We start from the raw sequence: 25,994 nt of genomic DNA on the forward strand, positions 1-25,994 counted from the left end.
ATGTGCGGTATATACAGTATACTGAGCCAAGCTGTTTCAAAATGTACCGGTACGTCCCTACGGTAATCAGACCGCTGGATGCGTGTATGTACAGTAGCTGCGGCTACATACAGTATACACTGGGCCAATCACAGCGAGCGATGTATTCTGCTAATGAATACAAAGCCTGCTCGGATTGGCTGAGGTTGTGACATCATCAGCCCACCTCTCTGACTCAGCCAATCCGAGCAGGCTTTGTATTCATTCGTAGAATACATCACTCGCTGTGATTGGCCCAGTGTATACTGTATGTAGCCGCAGCTACCGTACATACCCGCATCCAGCAGTCTGATTACCGTAGGGACGTACCGGTACGTTTTGAAACCGCTTGGCTCAGCGCAGTATACTGTATATACCGCACATCCAGCGGGCTGACAGATTAATCTGTCATAGGGACATTTGTTTTTAGCCAGCTTGGCTCAGCACGGTATACTGTATGTACATTACTGCACATCCAGCCAGCTTGACCCAAACAAACTCAAGGTTCACATTTTATACCCCGCGTATAAGACGACCCCCAATTTTTGGGGTATATTTTTAAGTATAAAAAGTAGTCTTATACGCCAGAAAATACTGTATTCTTTTTTTTGGTTGGGATAAGGGGTTAGAGTTAAGGATAGGTTAGGGTTAGAATTAGGGGATAGGGTTAAGGTTAGGGGCAAAAACGTGCAACAAAATGCGCAAAAACGTGCACATTTTTATTAATTTCTATAGGAATAAAAATGGTCCAAAATGTGCAAATCTGCCCAATTTGAACTACAAAAAAAGCTCCAAAACCTGTTGGAGCTTCAGGCGTTTGGCTCCAGGTGACTTGGAGTTTAGACATGGACCATCTCCATTGAGGGTAATTGATTTTTGCTCCTCAAGTGCTTTGGAGCTTTGAACTTCAAGCGTGTTTCACACGGGTTTCTTCTTGTATATGAATAACAAGCCTTTACAAAGCATTTGGAGAGCTTTTAGCAAGCTTTTGCAGCTTTTAAAGTACCATTCAGCTCCAGTTTGTAAATGTTAAACACACACCTTTATGGAAGTCTGCTTGTCACTTTAAACAAGCTGCTAGCAGGCTTCAGTACTACCCGAAGCCCGATGAAAGCATGCCAAAGCAGCTTGTTTAAAGTGACAGCCAGCACTTCCAAAAGGGTCTGTGTTTAATGTGATACTAAAGGTTCAGCTTAAAAAAAATAAAAAAAAATAAACAGCCCCAATCCTCCTTTTTTTGGGTCCCCCACTGGCGCCCCTTGCTCCTACCCCCCACTGAGTGCAAGCAGCTTGCTCTGGGGGCACTTGTACATGCTCGCTCCAGAACCAGCTCTGTGTGTCCATAAGACACACAGAATGTGGATTGGCCCCGCCGCCTACTTCTTTTTCACTAGCCAATAACTCCCACTGCTGTGTCTCAGCCAATGACGAGGGAGAGACACGGGAGAGACACTGCTCTCATGGCCATGGCTGGATCGGGATTGGGCTCAATCAAAACTTACTGAAAGCTCGGTAAATGCTTTGTGAGAGTTTGCTCTTACACATGCTGAACCCAATGTGAAACAGTAACACAACAGCCACCAGAAGACAGGGCACACTTCATGGTAAGTATGATTCCCGAAGCTGTTTTTTCTCACTAAACTTCAATTTCAACCCTTGCAATGTGGGGAAAGCTCCACTACGTGGGTAGTTTTTACATAATCTTGGAGCTGTAATAATGTAGGCGACTAATAACAAGCACCTATTTCAGGCTCTTCACTATTTGACACTTCCAGGAGTGTCAAAAGCTTGTCCCGCCCCCTGCATGCTATAGTTCCATCCACTTACCCTTACACTGTGGCTGTGTCCTCGCCAGGTAGATTTCCCTGCTTTGTGCACACAGCAGAAGAGGTTAGAGAAATCTTTCAAAAGTGAGGGAAATCCTTTCATGGACAGTTGTCACCGAAACATTTGGACTTATTGAAAAACTCTCCTTATATTTCTGTACTGGTGAAAAGTAAAAATTTAAGATTTTCCCTCACTTCCATTGCTAGCATGAATGGTCACTAGGGCAACAAAGGGTAAATGTCCCCAGAGAGGTATAGAAAAAAAACAAACATGGTTAAAACCCTATTATCCAAAACCCACAAAGTCAACACTTATATTAGGTAATCTTTAAAAGGATACTAAAGTCTTGGGTTTTTTTTTTTATAGCAAACATGTCATACTTACCTGCTGTGTGCAGTGGTTTGGCACAGAGCAGCTCGGATTCTCCTCTTCTCGGGTCCCCCTCCAGTGCTCCTGGCCCCTCCCTCCTGTCGGGTGACCCCACTGCAAGCAGCTTGTTATGGGGGCACCCGAGAAAGCTGTGGCTCTGCCTGTTCATTGACACATAGAGCCATGGCTAGGCCCCGCCCCACCCTCTCGTGATTAGCTCACTGGCTGTGATTGACAGCAGCGGGAGCCAATGGATGCTGATGCTGCCTCAGCCAATCAGGTCTGAGAGTCCCCAAAAAAACCAAAGCTTTCATGGATATCACTAGATCAGGATGGGGTTCAGGTAAGTACTGGGGGGGGGGGGGGCTGCTACACACAGAATGTTTTTTACCTTCATGCATAAAATACATGAAGAGAAAAAGCCTTGAGCCTATAGAACCACATTAAGGCATTTGCTGAACATTCTTTATTATGTGAAAAAGTTTTGTATGTTGAAATAATTTGTACATTCTGATTATGTTTTTATTTTTCATAACAGGCAGGACTTTTCCCAAGAAGGGCCAGACATGTGTGGTCCACTATACAGGTAAGAAAAAAATATAATTTTACTTGCAGGTTTTCAGGCTATCACACAAGTTGACTTATTTTGCTTTTCCTTTAACCCCCCTGGCGGTATTCCCGTGTGTAGCTCGGGGTAAAGTTTCAGTACCAAAAGCGGTAACCCCGAGCTACACTCAGGCTTACCATGCGGCGCTGCTCTGGGATCCCTCGGTCACTTACCTTGTCCTGCGCTCCCGCGATGTCCCCCCTGCAGTGTCCCCGGCAGTGTAATCTAGCGGATGCCGGCATCTGTCATCTGGGTTCCGTCGGGACGTACGGGGGACAGAACAGCGGGAAATTTGAAAATGACATATGGTGACATTAACTCAATACACTAAAATCACATAGTAAAACATTACTGTATCAAACCATTTCACATACATTTTGCCCCGAGTGCTTTGTCCTGTGCCCTGCCTGCATTTTTACTGTTCTTTCTGTCTGGAAACTGAGAAACGTCCATGGTGTCCAAAAAGCGTCCCTTTAGGTCAAAAGCGGTTTTAGACCAGCTAGAGAACAGCGATAGTACATTAGAACTACTGGCAGAATTGAGTGATAATGATTTGTGGGGAAATTCCTCATCAGACACTGAAATCAATTTTGCAACTGCTCAGTGATGTGCGAACTTGGCGCTATATTTAAAATTTCAGTGTTTTTGGTTTGATTACATTATTGAAATAAATTTATATTATTATTTTTTATGATTATTTATTAAATTATAATTTATGATTTCGTGTTTAAAATGTTAACATACCCGGATGTTTACTAGACTCTTGTTCGGACAGATTTCAGTGAGTTATTCCTAAAAATTACAGGCCTACAATAAAAAAAAATACATATTTCAATGCAAGAAAATGTAATGGTTTGAGAACAGAAATATGGACATAATCAGAGCGTTAGGGAGGTTAATATTTCTTTGCATGGAGGTGTGTGGGCTTTGCCCGCCCGACTACACAACGTTTCGGCCACGTGCCTGCCAGTGTGTCAGACGCATTACCTGGGAAGGGAGCACACTGAAGAGGAAGTATCCAGGATGGACACTACAACCTCAGTTCCGGCCTCCGACAGATTTATGTACCTGTCTCTGGCAGGTACATGAATCTGGTGCAAACAGCAGCATTTTTGGTGTGGAGACCGGATGTCTGGGACAATTCAGTATGATCCCCCCTATATTCTTTAGCAGTGTATTGTAAAGGATATGAAAAAGTTGTGTTTTGGAGAAGTAATGTGCATTGACAGGTGACCACACCTAGAAGGTTGGCAGCTCAAACCTGTACAGAGAAGAACACTAAGAGCCGCCACTTGCTGGCCTCAATTTACTAATCTGTTTAAAGCAGGAGAGAGGTTCTCCAACATGCCCACCAGTCACTTTAAGCCTGCCTTGAAAGCCAGTTCACACCAGAACACAATGGCAGAAAGTTTCCGGCACCAGGTTCGAAAGTGCTGCCATTGCATTCTGCATGTGGTTGCCAGTGTATTGTTCAAGTGTTACTAAATCCTGGACCCTGCATTCACTATATCTGATCTCCCACAGTACACAGAACATGGAAGTGCAATTATTTTAGTAAATATAAACTGCTAAATACCTTTTCTCAGCAGCAGTTAGAGCAGTCTTGTGACTTCTATCAGCGTTCAGCTGAGCACTAGTTAAACCTTGTAGGAGGAGTTTTCATTCTCCTATCATTGTACTATGAGATTGCAGGACCCCTTTCTGGACAGTGCTGATTGGCCCTGTGCTGATCACATGCACTCTCTCAAGATAAAAAAAACCCTCACACTAAACTGAGCATGTGCAGAATGGCTACAGATTCAGTCTGTCTTATCAGGAGATTAGACGTGGACATTTGAACAAGAGGAGGGGCAGAGAAGACAGGATCAAACGGCCTTTTTACCCAATGCAGAGGATTAACCCCTTAGGTTCCACAGTGAGCATGCTTTACTGTGTATACCACGGGTGTCAAACTGGCGGCCTTCCAGCTGTTCCAAAGTCCCATGAGGCATTGCAAGATTGACAGTTACCAGCATGACTCCCAAATGCAGAGGCATGATGGGACTTGTAGTTTTGCAACAGCTGGAGGGCCGCCAGTTTGACACCCCTGATGTATACAGACTGATTTTACTGTTGCGTGTTTAGTAAAACTTTAACGACACCCCAAACATAGATCACAAACACAGTGCATTTGCAGGCACCAAATTGCATTGTACTGCAGTACCATTCAGTTTGGTGCAGTGCCTTTTTAAAAGTCATGCAAACACTACTTTTTGCACAGTCCAGTGCATTTTGCAGTCCATTCAGTTGAATGGGCTGTCAAAATGCTCCACTCAAGAAAGCATAGGGATCGCATTGGGAATGGTGTATAGCAGCCCTGAAGGTTTAAATCTGACTCGCAATGCATCAAGCAAAGAGACAAGTTGAACAGGTTCTGGGAGCAGACCCTACCATCCACTCTGGATTACACTGAGCGTGAGACAAACATCTAAGTACACAAAGGTGCGACACTGAACCGCATGGTGCTGCGACAACATGCTGTTTGGTACCACGAAAACACAAGCATTAGCAGATGTGTGGGGGTTCCATTAACAATTAATGGCACTGTTGCGTGTCTAATAAAGGTGATTTTGTGCACATTCCCGACATGTACAGATCTGAAGCCTAATGTGCGTTATAGTGCACTGCCCAGAAATGGCGCATGCACTACATTTTGGTAGCCCCCCCACACCACAACGCATGTAAGGGTGTTCCCACCAAGTGTGTTGGAATGCCCTTCTGATTAAATTGGTCTGCATTGCAACAATGGAACTAACATGCATTGCAAAGCATGCGGTCATGCACCCGTTACCCTAAGCCATGGTGTGCATGAGCCCTTATAGTGAAGAAACACACTCCATGTGTATTTGCCTCACCCCATTAATTGTAGAAGTGTATTGTGAAGGTGTGGATGTGCAGAGTACATGAGAATCAGTGGTCCAAAATCCAAACCTTTTTTGGAGGCAACTCAGAGGTAGGTCCCTGCAGACATCTGTAGAGCATGGGTGTCAAACTGGCAGCCCTCCACCTATTGCCAAACTACAAGTCCCATGAGGCATTGCAAGATTGACAGTTACAAGTATGACTCCCAAAGGCAGGGGCATGATGGGACTTGTAGTTTTGCAACAGCTGCCGCCAGTCTGATACCCTTGCTGTAGAGTTTTGGAAAGAGGAGAGCATTACAACAGTTGAATACGTTCAAAAGAAGGATTTTTATTGAACATGTGACAAAGGTAGAAAGCCAATGCGTTTTGGGGGCTCAAAACTGACTCTTCATCAGCAGCCATAAATTTTAGGAACTGTCACGTTAGCACCTGAATGTTTTTCTCCCTGATGAAGGGGGAGCTTTGAGCTCCAAAATGCGTTTTTATCGTGTTCCGTAACCCCCGGTACTGGACATCTTCCCAGTATACCACTCTGCTAATTGGACAGAGAAAGAGCAACAGGAGACTGATAATCTCATCCTTCTGCTCACTCCACATGTCAGCTTGTACCTGTCCAGCTTATTTCCATGCAGGAGACCTGTTTGGCTGCCATTGCTGCCTATCCTTCTGAGAATAAGAGGCTATAATCAAGTCAAATTCAAGTACTTCCACTCGATGCATTTAAACAAGCACTTGTAATTATATGAATACAGAGCATCCATTTATCCATTTATGTGTGTCTTTTATTACCTATCTTTATTATCTTCCTGAAGTATGTTTCAACCTTACCTTGTAAGATAGCACATTCTGTTTATATAGAAATACAAGGCAAAATAAATATACTATACACTGTATGTAAATTCTAAATACATTTTTCTTTTTTGATAAGTGATCACATGGCCCCTTTTCTCAGTTGCATAAGGGGCTTAGAGAGGTGTGAGTGGAGACAATGGTGGGGAAGGGGGTGCAACAGCTTGAACGGAGCATAGGTAGAGTCCTTTGTAAAATGCACAGACAGAAATACACTGAGAGAGCTGTCCGTAGGAGGCAGAGAAACAGCAGAACACTGATCTTCTCAGCGAGGAGCTGTGCAGGGGCCATGTCAGCAGGAGGCAGAGAAACAGCAGTACACTAATCTTCCCAGTGAAAAATATGCAGGGGGTGTGTCAGCAGGAAGCAGGAAAACAGCAGTACACCAACCTTTCCAGTGAAAGTTGTGCAGAGCGGTGTGTCATCAGGAGGCAGAGAACAGCAGTACACTGATTTCCCCAGTGAGGAGCTATGGAGGGGGTCTGTCAGCAGGAGGCAGAGAACAGCAGTACACTAATCTTCCCAGTGAAAAATATGCAGGGGGTCTGTCAGCAGGAGGCAGAGAAACAGCAGTACACTAATCTTCCCAGTGAAAAATATGCAGGGGGCGTGTCAGCAGGAAGCAGAAAAACAGCAGTACACTGATCTTCCCAGTGAAAGTTGTACAGAGGGGTGTGTCATCATGAGGCAGAGAACAGCAGTAAACTGATTTCCCCAGTGAGGAGCTATGCAGGGTGTCTGTCAGCAGGAGGCAGAGAACAGCAGTACTCTAATTTTCCCAGTGAGGAGCTATACAGGGTGTGTGTCAGCAGGAGGCAGAGAACAGCAGAACACTGATCTCCCCATTGAGATCACACAGGGGTAGCAGCACACAGCAGTACACTGATTTTCCCAGTGAAGGCTGTGAATGGGGCATGTCAGCAGGAGGCAGGGAGACAGCAGTACACTGATTTTCCCAATGAAGCCTGTGCATGGGGCATGTCAGCAGGAGGTAGAGAAATAGCAATACAAAGATCTTCATAGTGAATAGCTGTGTAGAGGTGCGTGTTAGTGCAAGCCTGACCACTGGAGTACAGGCAGGCTGCACTCCTAAATAGAATGCAAAGATGAAAACTGCCCACACTGGGATGGATATGCTTATATGCACTGGCGTGGGCAGTTTCAAGTAGGATAGCAGGGGGACTGGCAGCATCACCAGGTTTTTGATACAAAGGAGGAAATACAAAGAGAACAAGATACTTTTTTTAACACAAGTACATGGTGACACAGACACATATCAGAAATATGAAATGTTGGGGTAACATACCCTTTAAAGTGTTACTATACCCAGGATCCTGCATTTGTTATATCTGATCTCCCACAGTACACAGAACATGGAAATGCAATTATTTTAGTAAATATAAACTGCTAAATACCTTTTCTCATCAGCAGTTAGAGCAGTCTTGTGACTTCTATCAGTGTCCAGCAGAGCACTAGTTAAAGCTTGTAGGAGGAGTTTTCATTTTTCTCTAGGAAGATGCAGAACCCCTCACCTCTGTCTGCACTGTGCTGATTGCCCCTGTGCTGATCACATGCACTCTCCCAAGAAAAAAACCTCTCTAGCAATACACACAAAACTGAGCATATGCAAAGTGACTCCACACAATATGACTTATCAAGAGAAAAGAGGGGGACACTGGAAGAAGGGGAGGATCAGAGAAGTCAGGTTCAAACACAATGCAGAGGATTAACCCCTTAGGTTCCACAGTGAGTATAACAAGCATGCTTTACCGCATATACAGATTGATTTTACTGTTGTGGGTTTAGTAACATTTTAAGGTAAATCAAGTTTCTGACTTTTGCAGAGTTTCCTAGATAGAGTTTACCATCTTGTTTGACTAGTTCTTTATGTTCTAGTAGAAAGGTAATGAAACTGCAAAATGTGTAAGCAGGTCTGCGTGAGATTTAGGAGCAGCTTACATGTCATATACATTTGTTTTTTGCATTGGTAGCTGGTGAGTAGTTATTGCCACGTTACAGAGCGTGCTGTGCCAGCTCAGTTTACATACTCTAGATCGGGTTCATAGCAGGGGTTCCAGTGCAGAAGGACAAGTGGCTGCCTCAGCATTATTGTAGTGTAATGGGAGCTGGCCGAAGGCTCCCAGCTATGCAGCACTGTCCCAAGGAGCTGCCCATGGAATTCTGCACTAAGGGGGCTTGTTACTTTCTGCAGGCAGCAAAGAGTGATCTTTGGGGTGTTTTCATTGCTTTTCAGGGCCTCACCACACCAGATGCTTTCAGATGCATTTTTTAAACACATCCCCAACGCATGCACAATAAAAATCAATGTTCTCTAATCACCCTATCTCACACTAATGCATTCAGTTACAGCACTTTCAAAAAAAAGGAACATTTGTAAATGAACATAAATTCTGGAAAACTAAAAATGGTAAAAAAAAAAATGCACTGGAACACATTGCAAATGCATTACAAATAGGCAGCTAACATGCTAACCCTGAGCCAACACCCTTACAAACTGTATTTGGTCCCATAAAAATCTTGCAGATTGGCTGCATATTTCATATCCACTTAGAACTATAGTTAAAAAAATTACAAAATAATCTATATAGCAGCTAATCTTAACTATCTGAAATTATCAATAAGTAATTGCCTTGCAAATGTATAGAACAAGACAGCATACATATAAAAAATATATATTTTTAACTTATTAATTCGTTATTAAAACTGAACTCCAGGTATGATCTGTATAGCTGGCTATACGCCAGTAGATTTTTGAACAAATGTTCCTACAAATATTTGTAGAAAACATTTGTACAAAAATTCTCAGTACATTTGATGACTTGATAAATGTAGTTCAAAAGTATTTATTTAAATATTTCCTTTGATTTTAACATTCAATTTTGGAATAAATGTTATTTCCCAAATGGAAACCACATTCACTGTTAGAAATTAATTTGTTCGTAATTTTTTTCATTACTCTTCAAATTTTCAGTTGAAAACAAATGTTGAATGGACACCGTCTAATGATTAGAAAATTGAACGAACGTTCTTTAAACAAAAAATTTATACTGAAATTCTACTAGTGTATGGGCAGCTTAACCACTTTACAACCATGCTGTATCCAAAAGACTGCTACAGCGCGGTTGTCCAGTTCTGGGAGGGCGTCATATGATGTCCTCTCAGAATGTGCCCCCAGCGGCACGCATTTGGCACTGTCAGTGATTGCTGTGTCCTATGGACAAAGCTGATCATATGACGAGGTAAAACGCCAATCACAGTGGCCTTTTACCACGTGATCAGCTGTGTCTAATGACACCGCAGATCACAAAGTAAATACAGTTGCCGGTTATCGGCAGCACTTTCCATACACTGTCACAGCGTGAGGAAAGTACTGCCGATAACCGGCAAATGTCACTGTGGACATCTGCACTGATAATCAGGGCACTGATGATCAGCGCCCTGATCAGCAGTGCAGCCTATCAGTGCCCAGCAGTGCGGCCCAGCAGTGCCTCTATTCATTGCCGCCCAGCAGTGCTGCCTACCAGTGCCCATCATTGCTTCATATCAGTGCAGCATTATCAGTGCCCACCAGTGCCACCTCATTAGTGACACCTCATCAGTGCAGCCTATCAGTGCCCATAAGTCCTGCCTATCCATGCTACCTCATCAGTGTCCATCAGTGCAGCCTATAAGTACCCATCAGTGCTGCCTATCTATGCCACCTCATCAGTGCCCATCAGTGCAGCCTATTAGTGTCCATCAGTGCTGACTATCTATGTCACCTCATCAGTGCTGCCTGTCAGTGCCACCTCATCAGTGCCCATCAGTGCTGCCTATCCATGCCACCTCATCAGTGCCCATCAGTGCTGCCTATCTATGCCACCTCATCAGTGCCCATCAGTGCAGCCTATCAGTGCCCATCAATGCTGCCTATCTATGCCACCTCATCAGTGCCGCCTATCAGTGCTGCCTATCAGTGCAGCCTCATCAATGCACATCAGTGAAGGAGCAAAATTACCTGTTTGCAAAATTTTATAATAGAAACAAAGAAAAACTTTTTTTTTAAATGTTTTGTTCTTTTTTTTTGTTTATAGTTCAAAAATAAAAACCCCAGTGGTGATTAAATACCGCCAAAAGAAAGCTCTAATTGTGTGAAACAAATGCTAAAAAGTTTGTATGGGTACAATGTTGCATGACCGCGCAGTTGTCATTCAAATGCAGCAGCACTGAAAGCTGAAAATTGGCCTTGGCATGAAGGGGGTAGAAGTGCCTAGTAAGCAAGTGGTTAAGTATGCATGTCTGATACATTAGGCCAGTGGTTCTCAAGCTTCCTAATGCCGTGACCCTTTAATACAGTTCCTCATGTTGTGGTGACCCCCAACCATAAAATTATTTACCCAGAAATTATAATTCATGAGTGTCGTTTTACCTCCAATACTGCTGCTTTCAACACCGTAGCTGCTTTTAACAGAGTAGCTGCTTTCATCACAGTAGCTGCTTTCTACACAGTAGCTGCTCTTTACACATCGGAAATATGTGTTTTCTGATGGTCTTAGGGGACCCCTGTGAAAGGGTCGTTCGACCCCCAAAGAGGTCGCGACACACAGGTTGAGAACCACTGCATTAGGGCCTGCTAGGGAAGCTCATATCACTGTAGTAGAGGGCGCTACTACAGTAATCACTGCTATCTTTTGGGTCCTGCGTGTGGAAAGTCTGTGCATAAAATGCTAAAGAAGAAGGCACAGAATCTGTTTATCCTCAGCATCAGTGGAGATATTTGGCTTTTGGCGTGTTTTGACCGTCCAATAATCTGGAGGGTCACATGAGAAGGGTCACTTTAATAGACAGACTTTCACTTTTTTGGACTTACGTTTTGAATATTCATTGTTTTTATTCATTTTATGGAGCTGTCTTGTACTTTACATTTTTTGTAAGGCATGTTAATGCTAATGAGTGGAGCTTGATTGTAGAGCGGCCCCGGCCTTTCCCTTCATGTGCAAACCACAATTGACTTCAAAGCGGAACTAAACTGTATCTGAGCACCACAAACTGAAAATGCTGTTTAATTCATTTTTAATATTTAAAGCAAACTCCCCATCCTTTCATGTCTCCGTGCTTTATTTTGTTGAGAAATCAATTTGAACCCTCCCCCCCCTAGCATTTCTAGCCTTGGCCATATTGATTAAGTGCAGATGATTCATGTAGCATTTACTTCCTGGTATCCATCTGCCCTTAGCTCAGGCAGGCGGGTGTGCTTAGCTGAGAAAACCCATCCTGAAGACTCCTGGGATGCCTAGGAATGGAAACCAGGAAGCAACAGAAGAAATGTTAAAAAATAAAATTTAAAGTAAATATGATAAATTTTCCATATACTTCCTGGTATTCATCTGCCCTTAGCTCAGGTATGTAGGCAGGGGGGGTGTTTAGCTGAGAAAGCCCCTCCTGAAGACTCCTGGGATGCCTAGGAATGGAAACCAGGAAGCAACAGAAGAAATGTTAAAAAATAAAGTTTAAAGTAAATATGATAAATTTTCCATATACTTCCTGGTATTCATCTGCCCTTAGCTCAGGTATGTAGGCAGGGGGGGTGTTTAGCTGAGAAAGCCACTCCTGAAGACTCCTGGGATGCCTAGGAATGGAAACCAGGAAGCAACAGAAGAAATGTTAAAAAAAGTTTAAAGTAAATATGATACATTTTCCATATACTTCCTGGTATTCATCTGCCCTTAGCTCAGGTATGTAGGCAAGAGGGTGTGTCTAGCTGAGAAAGCCACTCCTCCAAATTAAAAGAAATGCTATAAAGACTGCTGAGATGTATAACATTATTTTGACCTAGGCCAGAAACCAGGAAGCACCTGAAGAAAGAAAGTAAATATAATATACTTCCCTATCTGTTTACTAAGGCTAGCATATAAGGATTAAAGTCTAACTAAAGGAAAACCTTTTTTTTGTTTTGGATGGAGTGAAGAGGGATTAGAACACCTGTCAGGTTTTATTGCTGTCTGTGACCCCATTAGGGAGATGCCCCCTCTTTATTTGTCTTATTTACCATTATCATTGAAAGTGAAAGTAAAAGAAATTCCTAAATTATGGGTTGTCTCCAGAAAAGTAATAGAGGGGAAATCTTCCAATACACTAGTTCTGGTGACCTGGGGTCCCCAAGGGACTCCCTTAGTTTGCAGGGGTTTCCTCTCACTTCCTGTTTTGGCTATGATACAGGAAGTGAAGGGAAATGTCCACAATGGGACAGAGATAGTGGAAAAAAATTGACAGAGGTTTATTTATTTATTTATTTCAGGTACTTATATAGCGCCATCAATTTACGCAGCACTTTACATATATATTGTACATTCACATCAGTCCCTAATCCTCAAGGGGTGTACAATCTAAAGTTCCTAACTTACATTCATACATACGCATACTAGGGGCAATTTAGACAGGAACCAATTAACCTACCAGCATGTCTTTGGAATGTGAGAGGAAACCAGAGTATCCGGAGGAAACCCATACAGGTACAGGGAGCACATGCAAACTCCAGGCAGGAGGTGCCGTGGCTGGGAGTCGAACCAACGACCCTAGTACTGCCAGTTGGAAGTTCTAACCCTTCCATTCTCTATTCAAAATGAAAAAAAAAAGTTTTGCCCATAGTTCTACTTTAAGACTAGGCAATGGTGATTAAGAGAGTTTAGTTCCACTTTGAAGTGTCAAACCCAGCAGTAACAGTACCACACTTTCTGTCCTAGGCTAAGTATACACTAGTACAGGGGTAGGCAACCTGCGGCTCTCTAGCTGTTGTGGAACTACATTCCCCATGAGACATTGCAAAATTGACAGTTCCAGCTATGACTTGCAGAGGCATGATGGAACTTGTAGTCCTGTAACAGCTGAAGAGCCGCAGGTTGCCTACCCCTAACCTAGTACAGTGGTCGGCAAGCCGCGGCTCGCGAGCCACATGCGGCTCTTTACCCGCTTTAATTCGGCTCTTGTGTGCCGGGCGCCCGCTCCCCTCCCTCCTCTCGGGCGGCAGGGACTCTGCAGCGTGATCCAAAAAAAAAACAGCCAGGGCAGCGCGCTCAAATGCAATGATTGGCCAGTCTCGCTGCCACTCACATCCTGATAGCCAGTGATTGGCTGTCAGGATGTGTGTAGGCGGGTTAGCGTGACGAACGTGAGAGGAGCTAGGCTCCTCTCACAGTCTGCCCTGAAGACCGGAACGGCGCGGGAACACGCGAGAGGAACGCGCGGAGCAATGGTAAGTGAATTGACACAGGGGGGACTTGGCTTACTACTTGCTACTTACTACTACTATATGAGGGATGAATTAATATGGGGGATGAATTACTATAGGGGGGATGAAATACTATAGGGGGGATGAATTACTATATGAGGGATGAATTAATATGGGGGATGAATTACTATAGGGGAGATGAATTACTATATGGGGGATGAATTACTATATGGGGGATGAATTACTATGGGGGATGAATTACTATGGGGGATGAATTACTATAGGGGGGATGAATTACTATTTGGGGGATGAATTACTATGGGGGATGAATTACTATATGGGGGATGAATTACTATGGGGATGAATTACTATATGGGGGATTAATTACTATATGGGGGATGAATTACTATGGGGGATGAATTACTATATGGGGGATGAATTACTATGGGGGATGAATTACTATATGGGGGATGAATTACTATGGGGGATGAATTACTATATGGGGGATGAATTAATATGGGGGATGAATTACTATAGGGGGGATGAATTACTATGGGGGATGAATTACTATGGGGGATGAATTACTATATGGGGGATGAATTACTATGGGGGATGAATTACTATGGGGGATGAATTACTATAGGGGGATGAATTACTATATGGGGGATGAATTACTATGGGGGATGAATTACTATATGGGGGATGAATTACTATATGGGGGATGAATTACTATGGGGGATGAATTACTATATGGGGGATTAATTACTATATGGGGGATGAATTACTATGGGGGATGAATTACTATATGGAGGATGAATTACTATATGGGGGATGAATTACTATGGGGGATGAATTACTATATGGGGGATGAATTACTATATGGGGGATGAATTACTATGGGGGATGAATTACTATGGGGGATGAATTAATATGGGGGATGAATTACTATAGGGGGGATGAATTACTATGGGGGATGAATTACTATGGGGGATGAATTACTATATGGGGGATGAATTACTATATGGGGGATGAATTACTATGGGGGATGAATTACTATGGGGGATGAATTACTATAGGGGGATGAATTACTATATGGGGGATGAATTACTATGGGGGATGAATTACTATATGGGGGATGAATTACTATATGGGGGATGAATTACTATGGGGGATGAATTACTATATGGGGGATTAATTACTATATGGGGGATGAATTACTATGGGGGATGAATTACTATATGGAGGATGAATTACTATATGGGGGATGAATTACTATGGGGGATGAATTACTATATGGGGGATGAATTACTATATGGGGGATGAATTACTATATGGGGGATGAATTACTATGGGGGATGAATTACTATGGGGGATGAATTACTATATGGGGGATTAATTACTATATGGGGGATGAATTACTATATGGGGGATGGATTACTATATGGGGGATGAATTACTATGGGGGATGAATTACTATAAAAACTTATTGAAACTAAAAACAGTGTACCATCCTATGTATTTTCAGTTTTAAAAATGTGGCTCTCAAAATAAATTTCAATCGTGGTTTTGGCGAGATTTGGCTCAGTTGAAAAAAAAGGTTGCCCACCACTGACCTAGTAGAATATCAGTAGAAAAAATTCATTTTCAGAACGATCATTCACTTTTCTATTTGCTAGTTCACTTTAGTCGATGACTGTTTTTCACCGTTGTGCCGAAAAAATTTGAAGGAACAGGATGGAAAATGTTTATCGTTTCTCTGGTTATCATCTTCAGTATACACTCCATTAGGCAAGGTGATAGCACGCCACCAACAAACATTGCGAGCAAATGCTTGAGTCAACCACGAACGAATGCTGAACCTACGAGCGTCCAAAATGTTCTTAGCTAGCACCAGGGAACAGCTAAAGGATCACACACATAATTTACAAATGACATAATTTTGGTAAATTTGCTTGAACATTAAATTTCTGTGCACTCTATGAACGGAAATTTCCTCATTGTTGTTCAAAAATTTTCAGTACACAGAATATAACTGGTTACTAACATTTATAGGTAAAGTTGATCCAGGGAATATCCGATTGCCTCTCGGGGGATCAGGAAGGAATTTTTTTCCCAACAGGAGCAAATTGAATCATGCTTTGTTGGGTTTTTTGCCTTCCTCTGGATCAACTGTGGGTATAGGATTATAACTTTTTTTTTTATGGTTAAACTGGATGGACTTTTGTCTTTTTTCAGCCAGAATAACTATGTAACTATATGTAACAATGGAGGTTCTGTTTTAAGCACAGGAAGGTACCTTCGGGAAAAGTCGAATGAATGTTTGTATGATATTCTACTCGTGTATGCCCAGCTTTACTGACCGGATCACCAGGTAATAAACTATGTTACCGGGGGGACTCAGTATCATATATGTCATTTTTTATTTTGCCCATAGTTAGGCCTGTTTCACACAGTCTTTAGCTTGTCTAAGAGCAGTGTGAACAGCAGGCTTCTACAAAGCATTTGCAGAGCTTTCAGCAAGCTTTATTGAAGCTCTCAAGGCACCCTTCAGCTCTACTTTGTAAATGTTAAACACAGATCCTGATGAAGGTGCTGATGCCTCTTTAAACAAGCTGCTAGCAGGCTTCAGCATTACCTGAAGTTTGCAAAAAGCCAGCTAGTAGCTTGTTTAACCACTTCCTGTCCGGCCCATGTACATAAACGCCTGGATGGGAGCAGTGCAGGAGCGGGTGGCCGTTTATTATTATTATACAGTATTTATAAAGCGCCAATAGTTCGCTCAGCGCTGTACATTACAAAGGGGGACAGAACATGTGACAGAACAATACCAATACAATGCAAAACATGAGGGGATCGAGGGCCCTGCTCTTTCGAGCTTACAATGTAGGATTATAAACGTCCTCCCTCATCCATTGCCTGTGCGTGCTCCCTGGGAGTGCGCGGCACCGCGATCCGGTGCCCGCTGTGTCCTCCCCACAAGTAGTACACAAGTAGTACAGTGTCACTATGGTGACACTGTACTGCTAGGGTGACAGTATGTTAAAAAAAAAAAACATAAATAATAATATAAAATAAAAATGTAAAAAAAAACTTTTTCAATTATAATTTTTGGTTATAAACTAATTTGGGTTATTTTTTTTTTTTACTAAAATGATAGCTGAATACATTTTGGCCAAGATTTATGAAGAAAGATTATTTATTTGCAAAATTTTATAAGAAAAACACTTTTTTTTTCAAAATGTTTGGACTTTTTCATTTACATAGCAGAAAAATAAAAATCCCAGTGGTGAATAAATACCACCAAAATTAAGTTTTATCTGTCTCAAAAAAATGCTAAAAAATTCATATTGGTACAGTGTTGCATGACATCGCAATTGTCATTCAAAGTGTGATAGCGCTGAAAGCTGAAAATTGGCCTGGACTGGAAGGGAGTGAAAGTGTCCAGACGTGAAGTTTGTAAAGTGACAATCAGTGTAATATAAAAGTGATGTAGCACTATACGTAAAACTGTTACCTTTAGTGCAAGTTGTTATAGTGATACAAGATAACACCCAAATCTATTCAGGTGACATTTGTAATTAGTGCAATCCATATCAAATTAGAATATTCAAGTGATAATTCCAAGATAAAGTGACACACAGTGATTCCCTATACAGGGAAAAAAAACACCTTAATAGGTGATATTATAGCTAAAGTCCACAGCAACCAGTGATTTCACATATATATAGACACATAATTCTTCTAAAACACTGTCCTGTGTTGGTGAAGGTGGTGAGAGATATCCTAAATGGCAGGCATGCCCGCTCACCTTCCCCCTGCGACCCACAGGGGCCACAACGCCTTATGAATCTCCCAGGATCCTGCACGCTCCTTTCAGGATACAGATAGCTCCACCAATCTCAGTAGCCTCAACTCCACCTTCAGTTGTTTCTCATAGACAGACGGTACTGTATATACCCTTATAAACTCGTGGTATTGAGATCATGCAACAGAAACACAAAGATCCTCCATAGTGTAAAACTGCATAACAGGTTTAATATAGATAAAACCGCCAAGTACAGACTCACAATTTGCAGGGAAGACAGTTTGCAGTGTGTATCACCTCTCTAGGGTGTACTGAAAGCACTCTGGAGTAGCAAGATGGCGCTGGACCGGAAGTGCGTCACCACATCGCTTCTGCGCGTTACGCCACGCCCCTCGTAGCTTCATTTGGATTTACCAAATATAATAAAGTGACAATCAGCACTCCCATTAGGATCTGAGTATATCATATCCAAAGAGGAGCTGAAGGGTGCTTTAAAGGCTTAGAAAAGGCTGCTGTAAGCCTGCCAAAAGTTTCATAAAAGCTTGCTGTTCACACGCCTGAGTGAAATGGGCCATACACTTTAAAACAGAACTAAACCCTTATATCCTTTTCAGCCAAGGAAGCTGCCATCATAGCCTCTGTTTGATCTGCAACTGCCACGGTGCTGCACATGTGATATGTTATGACACCAGCCATTTGATGGTTTGATAGTTTGGTTCAGAGCACAAGCAACTGTGACAGTTATCATTCCCGAAATACCTTGAATGTGACTGTTCACACATCGGCCATACAAAAGAAGAGCGATTCAGCGGTGTGATTTGACCTGAGATTAACAATGCGTTTTCCTCACGGTTTTAAAAGCTCTTGCTCTGGAAAATCGGATCGCACTGTGCCAAAGTCGCACAGGACTCTTTCTCCAAATCACATTGTGTCTCAACTGCATCTATCTGAACACCCTCCATGAGGACACATTGGGATTGATTTACTAAAACTGGAGAGTACAAAGTTTAGTGCAGCTGTTCCTGGTAGCCAATCAGCTTCTAACTTCAGCTTGTTCAATGAAGCTTTAACAATAAAACCTGGAGGCTGATTGGTTTCTATGCAGAGCTGCACCAGTTTTTGCACTCTCCAGTTTTAGTAAATCATCCCCAGTGCATTTCACTTATTATGCAAATTCGGACTTTAAAATCGTATCAAAGAATGCACCCGTGTGAACCAGGGCTTAAGTTGTAATGTGCTGATGTCGAGAAGTGGACTGCAGACGTTATTTAAAAATGGCACCTTTCTGTACCCCAAATTCTCGCAGGTTCACTTTAAACTGGTTTTTAATTTTTTTTGGTCTTCCGTTCAGATTCGGTTGATCGCTCTTCATGTGATTCCTCATAGCGGCCGCCTGTTGTGCGGTAACATAATATTGCACATAATGTACCATTCTTCTCTGACAGGAGGGACCTCCTGTAAGATTTCCTTTCAATCTGTTCATATCCAGATGGCATCTCTCCTCTCTGTGTAACAAATAAATGATATTTTGATAGACCCGGCTTGGACTACATTTAGGGCTGAATATTCCCAGCACTGTACAAGACCCAATCCACGCTGTCTTCTCTCTGCTGCAGTATCACAGTCAATACTTTGTACTGCCAGCTCGTTCCAAAGTCTTCGCTAGCTGCCTTTGATGTAAAGTGTGCTTGCGTCACTGTCTGCTGCGGCACCGACCGGATTAAAAAAAACATGGTTTAATCTGATGAAGTTTCCTTGTGATTTTTTTTTTCCTTCTTGTTGGTTTGGAATTTGAAATGTTAAACATTGACGGGATGAGCAATACTTCAATAGAATGACGTACCTTCTGCAGCAAACTTTGTTTCGCACATTGGGTCTTGAATGCGTAGATGCTCCAATATTAAAGGATATTTCCACCCCTTGGTGAAAATGCAGCACGGAATAGAATTTGAAGTGTGGCACTAGCACATTGCTATATCACTCAGCACAGTGGTTCCATTGATGAGATCTGACATTTTTACAGTTGTGACCAAAATTATTCAACCCCCACTGAAATTGAGTGTTTTGGCCAGTTTGACATTGCTTTTGATCATTCAGTCATCTTGCTTACATTTACATTAAAGAGGCACTTGTAGGTCAGACAAATATAACATAACAGTTATAATGAAATAACCACAAATGTCTTTTCTGTGCTCACAGCATTATCAGTTTTATTCAACCCCCAAGTGACATTCAATCTTAGTACTTAGTACAGCATCCTTTTACAGTTATAACAGCTTTTAAACGTGAAGCATAGCTTGACACAAGTGTCTTGCAGCGATCTACGGGTATCTTCGCCCATTCTTCATGGGCAAAGGCCTCCAGTTCAGTCACATTCTTAGGCTTGCGCACTGCAACTGCTTTCTTTAAGTCCCACCAGAGGTTCTCAATCGGATTTAAGTCTGGTGACTGCGATGGCCACTCCAAAATGTTCCAGCCTTTCCTCTGCAACCATGCTCTAGTGGACTTGGAGGTATGCTTGGGATCATTGTCCTGTTGAAAGGTCCAACGTCTCCCAAGCCTCAGGTGTGTGACGGACTGCATCACGTTTCCATCCAATATCTCCTGGTACTGAAGAGAATTCATGGTACCTTGCACACGCTGAAGCTTCCCTGTACCTGCAGAAGCAAAACAGCCCCAAAGCATGATTGACCCTCCACCATGCTTCACAGTAGGCAAGGTGTTCTTTTCATCATAGGCCTTGTTCTTCCTCCTCCAAACATAGCGTTGATCCATGGGCCCAAACAGTTCTAATTTTGTTTCATCAGTCCACAGAACACTATCCCACAACTTTTGTGGTTTGTCCACATGGCTTTTGGCATACTGCAGTCGACTCTTCTTATTCTTTGGAGACAGCAAGGGGGTACGCCTGGGAGTTCTGGCACGGAGGCCTTCATTACGCAGTGTGCGTCTTATTGTCTGGGCTGAAACTTCTGTACCCACATCTGACAAATCTTTTCTCAGTTCCTCAGCAGTCACACGGGGACTTCTCTCCACTCTACGCTTCAGGTAGCGCACAGCAGTCGAAGTCAGCATCTTCTTTCTGCCACGACCAGGTAGCGTTTCAACAGTGCCCTTTGCCTTGAATTTGCGAATGATGCTTCCTAAGGTGTCTCTTGGTATGTTTAACATCTTTGCAATCTTCTTATAGCCATTGCCCTTCCTGTGAAGAGAAATCACCTCTTCTCTTGTCTTCCTGGACCATTCTCTTGCCTTCACCATGTTTGTAACCACACCAGTAAATGTCTAGAAGGAGCTGAGTATCACAGTCATTTTAAAGCTGCCTAATTGGTGCTTATTATGCTTGATTGCTGCTCGGTGACATCCACAGGTGTTTTCAATACCTGATGGAAAGCACCTGTATGAACCTCTGTTCTTCAGAGTGGTAGTCTTTAAGGGGTTGAATAATTGTGGCAATGAAGAAACCACATAAGAACCATTTACTACTGTATTACATAAACAATTGATGTCATTTTAGTTGCATTTGGGTAGTTACAACGTCCTTGTAGGATTTGATTCTGAATACAATTCCAAATGTACACTATAGTCCCTAAACCCCTTTACAGCATTGGGGGTTGAATAATTTTGGTCACAACTGTACATCCCATGCTGTTCTTCCTACTGTTGCAAATTTGTTTTTACCAGTTTGTGGTTGCGCTGAATGAAGACTTGTGGTTCCATCAGTCTTCATTCACCGCCTACAGGTTTTGCAGTTCACTCCAGTCTTCATTATTATTGATAAAACTGATATGTCAATCAAAGCAAGGTTTAGAAAACCCATGAACATAAAAATAAAACTAAAGGTAAAACAAAATCCATATGTACAAGTATCCTCTATGTACACAATTCAAAAGCCACCTCCATGTCCGATAATATGGCCATGGAACTTGTTACTATAGTTCTGCTTCTTTACGCTACCTATAGGTTCAAGACAGTGCTCACCAGACTTGTGAAAAATTTGGTAATGAAGAGAAGTAGCAAAGATAATATTTATTTTCCTATGAAATACATGATGGTGCCCAACAATCCAATGGCAAAAAAAAAATGCAAAGAAGCTCTTAAGCACTATAACTGGTGAAGCACCCTGAGCAGCTAAGAAACGTGTTGATGGTGTTGTAGCATTTCAGAATAAAGTTCTGTTTGTTGTGAAGACCTCAGGTCCTCCTGAGTTTTCTGCTTTCCAAAACATACATCATTAGGAGTTTCTTTGCAGGGGATTTTTTCTCTGAATCGTCAGTTATCTTGAGAAATAAGAAGTGTTCAACTTTAGGCGGTCCATTTCTTAAGACCACTGTCTCATGACAGTGCGTAGAGTAAGTAATTTCTACTCCTGCAGGTCAACCTGCAGGAGTAGACAGTGAAGGAGTCAGTGAAGTGAAGACAGTGAAGGAGTCATACCATGGTAATGACAATATCAGAGCTATGATTGGCTGAGAATGTTGCCCCTTCCCCTCCACCCCAGGTTGGGGAGAATTTGCAGAGTAGGGAAGGTTGCATTGGTGCACACACGAGTTTTGGAGTGAAGGTCCGCTTTGATATTGCTCTTGGCTTTCACCTGGCTGTGTACTTGCTACATGCTACTGGTATTAGTTCTTCTGATTGGTCATTCTCTGCTTTCGACATCAGCTTCTTTTTGAGCCCACTGCTGCCTCTTCTGCAAACTCTGGAGGTTGCACAGCTTCGGACAGTCTTTCCCAACCTTTTTACCCCAGAGGAACCCATGAAATAATTTTTAGTTCTCATGGAACCTCTGCTAAAATTATTTGGGGGTCAGTGAGACGAATGCTCAGCTTACAGCAGTGGTTTAGGATACCAACCCTACAGACTGCTAAGAAAAGATCATTGGTGTCATGCTGCTGGCTCTGCCAAGTAGTGTTGGACCCAAACCTATGCAGGTACCATCAGATGGGAGGTCAATCAGCTCAAATAATCTCTAGCAACCTCTGGAGGACTCCTAGGGTTCCATGAACCCTGGTTACAAAAGACTGGCTTAGGATCATGTAACAATAATCAATATCCCCCTTTTTTGTACTTTCAGTCCAATGTGTTTGCGGTTTTTACAGAGATCTTTTTGTTAGATCCTATTCAAAGTCACCTGGAATGCTGCCAGTGTGCTGCTTACTTTGTTGTTTTTTTTGTCACCTGCTCATTGGATGGTGTACCATCTAGCTGGACAAGGAATGACAAATTCTTTGGCAGATAAATATTTTACGCACAGTATATATGAATTTCAGCTTTATATGTGTAGCTTCTAGACTGGAGATCCACTTTCACTGTAACTGCCTGTTTAGAGAATAGAATTCACTTGAGTTTTGGCGCTGGCAGTGTGTAGGCAGGATGACGCATTCATTATTGTGGGAGGGTGGAGGAGGCAGGTTGTACATCTTAAATAGTCTCTGAGTAAAAAAAAAAAAGACAAGTTAGGTACAAGTTGGAATCATTTGCTACAAATTTAGGAAGAACAACCTTTGAATTCTTATTTCAAGTCCTAATGTGCAGTGACCAGCTGACTGTGCTGGGACTTCTGGGGATTCTGGGGATGGTAGGGTTGATGGGGCGACAAGTGGAATTAGTCACATTATAGTGTGTGTCTATGAATGTACAGTATATATAAAACTGAACGTTCACAAATAAATGCAAAAACTTAGACTCCATCTACACAATACATAAGCCGTATTGCATGTGATTCCCCACTGCTTTATGTTTAATATAATAGGGTTTGGCTCTTTACAAGTGAGAGCAATTTTCTCATGGAGAAGTCTGCCATTTAACAGTTCTCAGTCAATGTGAATGGCTCTGATTTGTCCCAGCATCCCTAGGGAAAGAAGAGGAAGAATTGAGTGCTTTTCAGACACCAGAACCGTTGCACCTGGCTGTGTGGACAGTGAAATTCTATCACTCCCTTAGAAACAACCCTTAGAAGCATTACTAAAGTCTATTTTTTTATTAAAATAATAAACATGTTCTTGTTACCTGATCTGTGCAAAGTGGCCCTGAACCTCCTCTTCTAGGGTCCCCCATCGGTGCCCTTGGTTCCTCCTTTTCTGTGTCTGTCCAATAGCAAACCCTTGCTATGAGGGCAGATGTGTGGGCTTGCTGTGTGTGTCTATAGACAAACAGTTTGGCTCAGCCCCGCCCCCCTGCTCCCTCTTCACTGGAATTGATTGACATCAGCAGGAGCCAATGGCTTCCGCTGCTGCCTTCATGTCCAGTGAGGAGAGCAGAGATGCTGCTCTTGGGCATAGTGCTGGATCAAGTTCGAGCTCAGGTAACATATCAGACTGGATGTCGCTCCATTTCCTCAAACTTAACCTATCCAAAACCGAGCTCCTGGTCTTTCCCCCACCCCGCGCCCCCCCCCCCATCCTCTCCATCACTACTAACAACGCCACCATCTCTCCCACCCCACACGCCAAAGTCCTGGCTGGACTCCCACCTCTCCTTCCTACCCCACATCCAACTGCTATCTAGACCTTGCAGGCTCCACCTCCGAAACATCTCCAAGATACGCACATTCCTCACCCCAGACTCCACCAAACAACTCGTACACTCCCTCATCATCTCACGCCTGGACTATTGCAATTCCCTTCTCACTGGTCTACCCAAACGAACGCTATCCCCACTCCAGTCGATCCTGAACTCAGTGGATAGACTCATCCACCTCACCAATCGCTCCACATCTGCCTCCCCCCTCTGCCAATCCCTTCACTGGCTCCCGCTTGTCCAACGCATCAAATTCAAACTGCTAACTCTCACCTACAAAGCCATTCACAACGCCTCCCCAAACTACATAACCGACCTGATACGCAAATACTACCCTACCCGTTGCCTCCGCTCCTCACAGGACCTCCTACTCTCTAGCTCCCTGGTCTCCTCATCCCATGCCCGATTGCAGGACTTCTCTAGGACTTCCCCCATCCTCTGGAACTCCCTACCCCAATCCATCAGACTGTCACCTACCCTCCTCACCTTCAGGCGCACCCTGAAAACCCTCCTCTTCAGGGAAGCCTACCCCAACCTCACCTAACACCTGACCTCCTCCACTCCTCCTACCACTCCATCCCCCACAGCCATTTCCTCCTGTACCACTTTCCCCTCCCTCCTAGATTGTAAGTGTCAGGGATGCGGGTGTGACCAGAAGTGTGTGGACTGACACAGGGAAACAGAGGCTTCAGATATAGTAAATAATATAATTTATTGAGACTAACAATACAAATATAAACGCAGTGCACCAAACCCCAAGCTAACACAAATACATACAACAAGGTGAAACAAACCCAAACCTAAACTGATATAGATACACAGGTACATACACATATAGAGCACAACGTAGTCAGGCAGGCCGGGTCGATAACTATCGGGCAGGTAGGTACAGGAGGTGCAGGCGGAGAGAATGGTCAGGGTCACATGCCAGGGATCAAACAGGAGAAGTCAGCAGAGGTCAGGATCAGGCAGGGTCAGCAACAAGTCAGGCAGAAACAGGAACAGGAATGCAGGTTACAAGATACAGGGGCCCATGGAAAAACACACACCAAGGCACAGACTGCAGGTCTGGCCATCCCTTAACCTCCCTGGCGGTATGATTATTTCAGATTTTTGGTGCTGAAAGCGGTACCATTTTTTTTCATTGGAAATATGTATTTTTTTTATTGTAGGCTGTAATTTTTAGGAAAAACTCACTGAAATCTGTCCGAACAAGAGTCTAGTAAACATCCCGGGTATGATAAAATTTGAAACACAAAATCATAAATTATAATTTAATAAATAATCATAAAAATAATATAAAAATAATAAAAAATTTAATTCAATAATATAATCAAACCAAAAACACTGAAATGTGAAATAGAGCGCCAAGTTCGCACATTGCTGAGCTCAGTCGCAAAATCGTTTTCAGTGTCTGATGACGAATTTCCCCCACGAATCATTATCACTCAATTCTGCAAGTGGTTCTGATTTACTATCGCTGTTCTCTAGCTGATCTAAACCGCTTTTGACCTAAAGGGACACTTTTTGGACGCCATGGACATTTCTCAGTTTCCAGGCAGAAAGAACAGACAAAATGCAGGCAGGGCGCAGGACAAAGCACTAGGGACAATATGTATGTGAAATTGGTTGAGACAGCAATGTTTTACTAGGTAAAATGTAAAAAAAAAAAAATGACATTTTTTAAAATTTTTAAATTTCCCGCCGCCGGCGGCTGCGGCGCCCGTACGTCCCGACGTCACAGGGACAGGACACAGAAGCCGGATGCTGGCATCGGCCGGAGGAGATGGCCGGGGACGCTGCAGGGGACACATCGTGGGAGCGCAGGGTAAGGTAAGTGAAGAACACTTGCCGGAGCAGTGCCTC

General features: G+C 43.0%; 1 protein-coding gene across 1 annotated transcript in view; it reads left to right on the top strand.

Moving 5' to 3' along the window:
- The window catches only part of FKBP1B (FKBP prolyl isomerase 1B), a 120,335-nt gene that overhangs the window by 20,748 nt on the left and 73,593 nt on the right, over positions 1-25,994 (top strand). The window contains exon 2 of the mRNA XM_089656106.1: positions 2,753-2,800. Within this exon, the coding sequence (XP_089512232.1) occupies positions 2,753-2,800 (48 nt within the window). The remainder of the gene's footprint in view (positions 1-2,752; positions 2,801-25,994) is intronic.

Source organism: Staurois parvus, unplaced genomic scaffold (assembly GCF_062004578.1).
Source record: "Staurois parvus isolate SC_StPar_1 unplaced genomic scaffold, SC_StPar_1.0 ptg000886l, whole genome shotgun sequence".
NCBI classification, from domain to species: Eukaryota; Metazoa; Chordata; class Amphibia; order Anura; family Ranidae; genus Staurois; species Staurois parvus.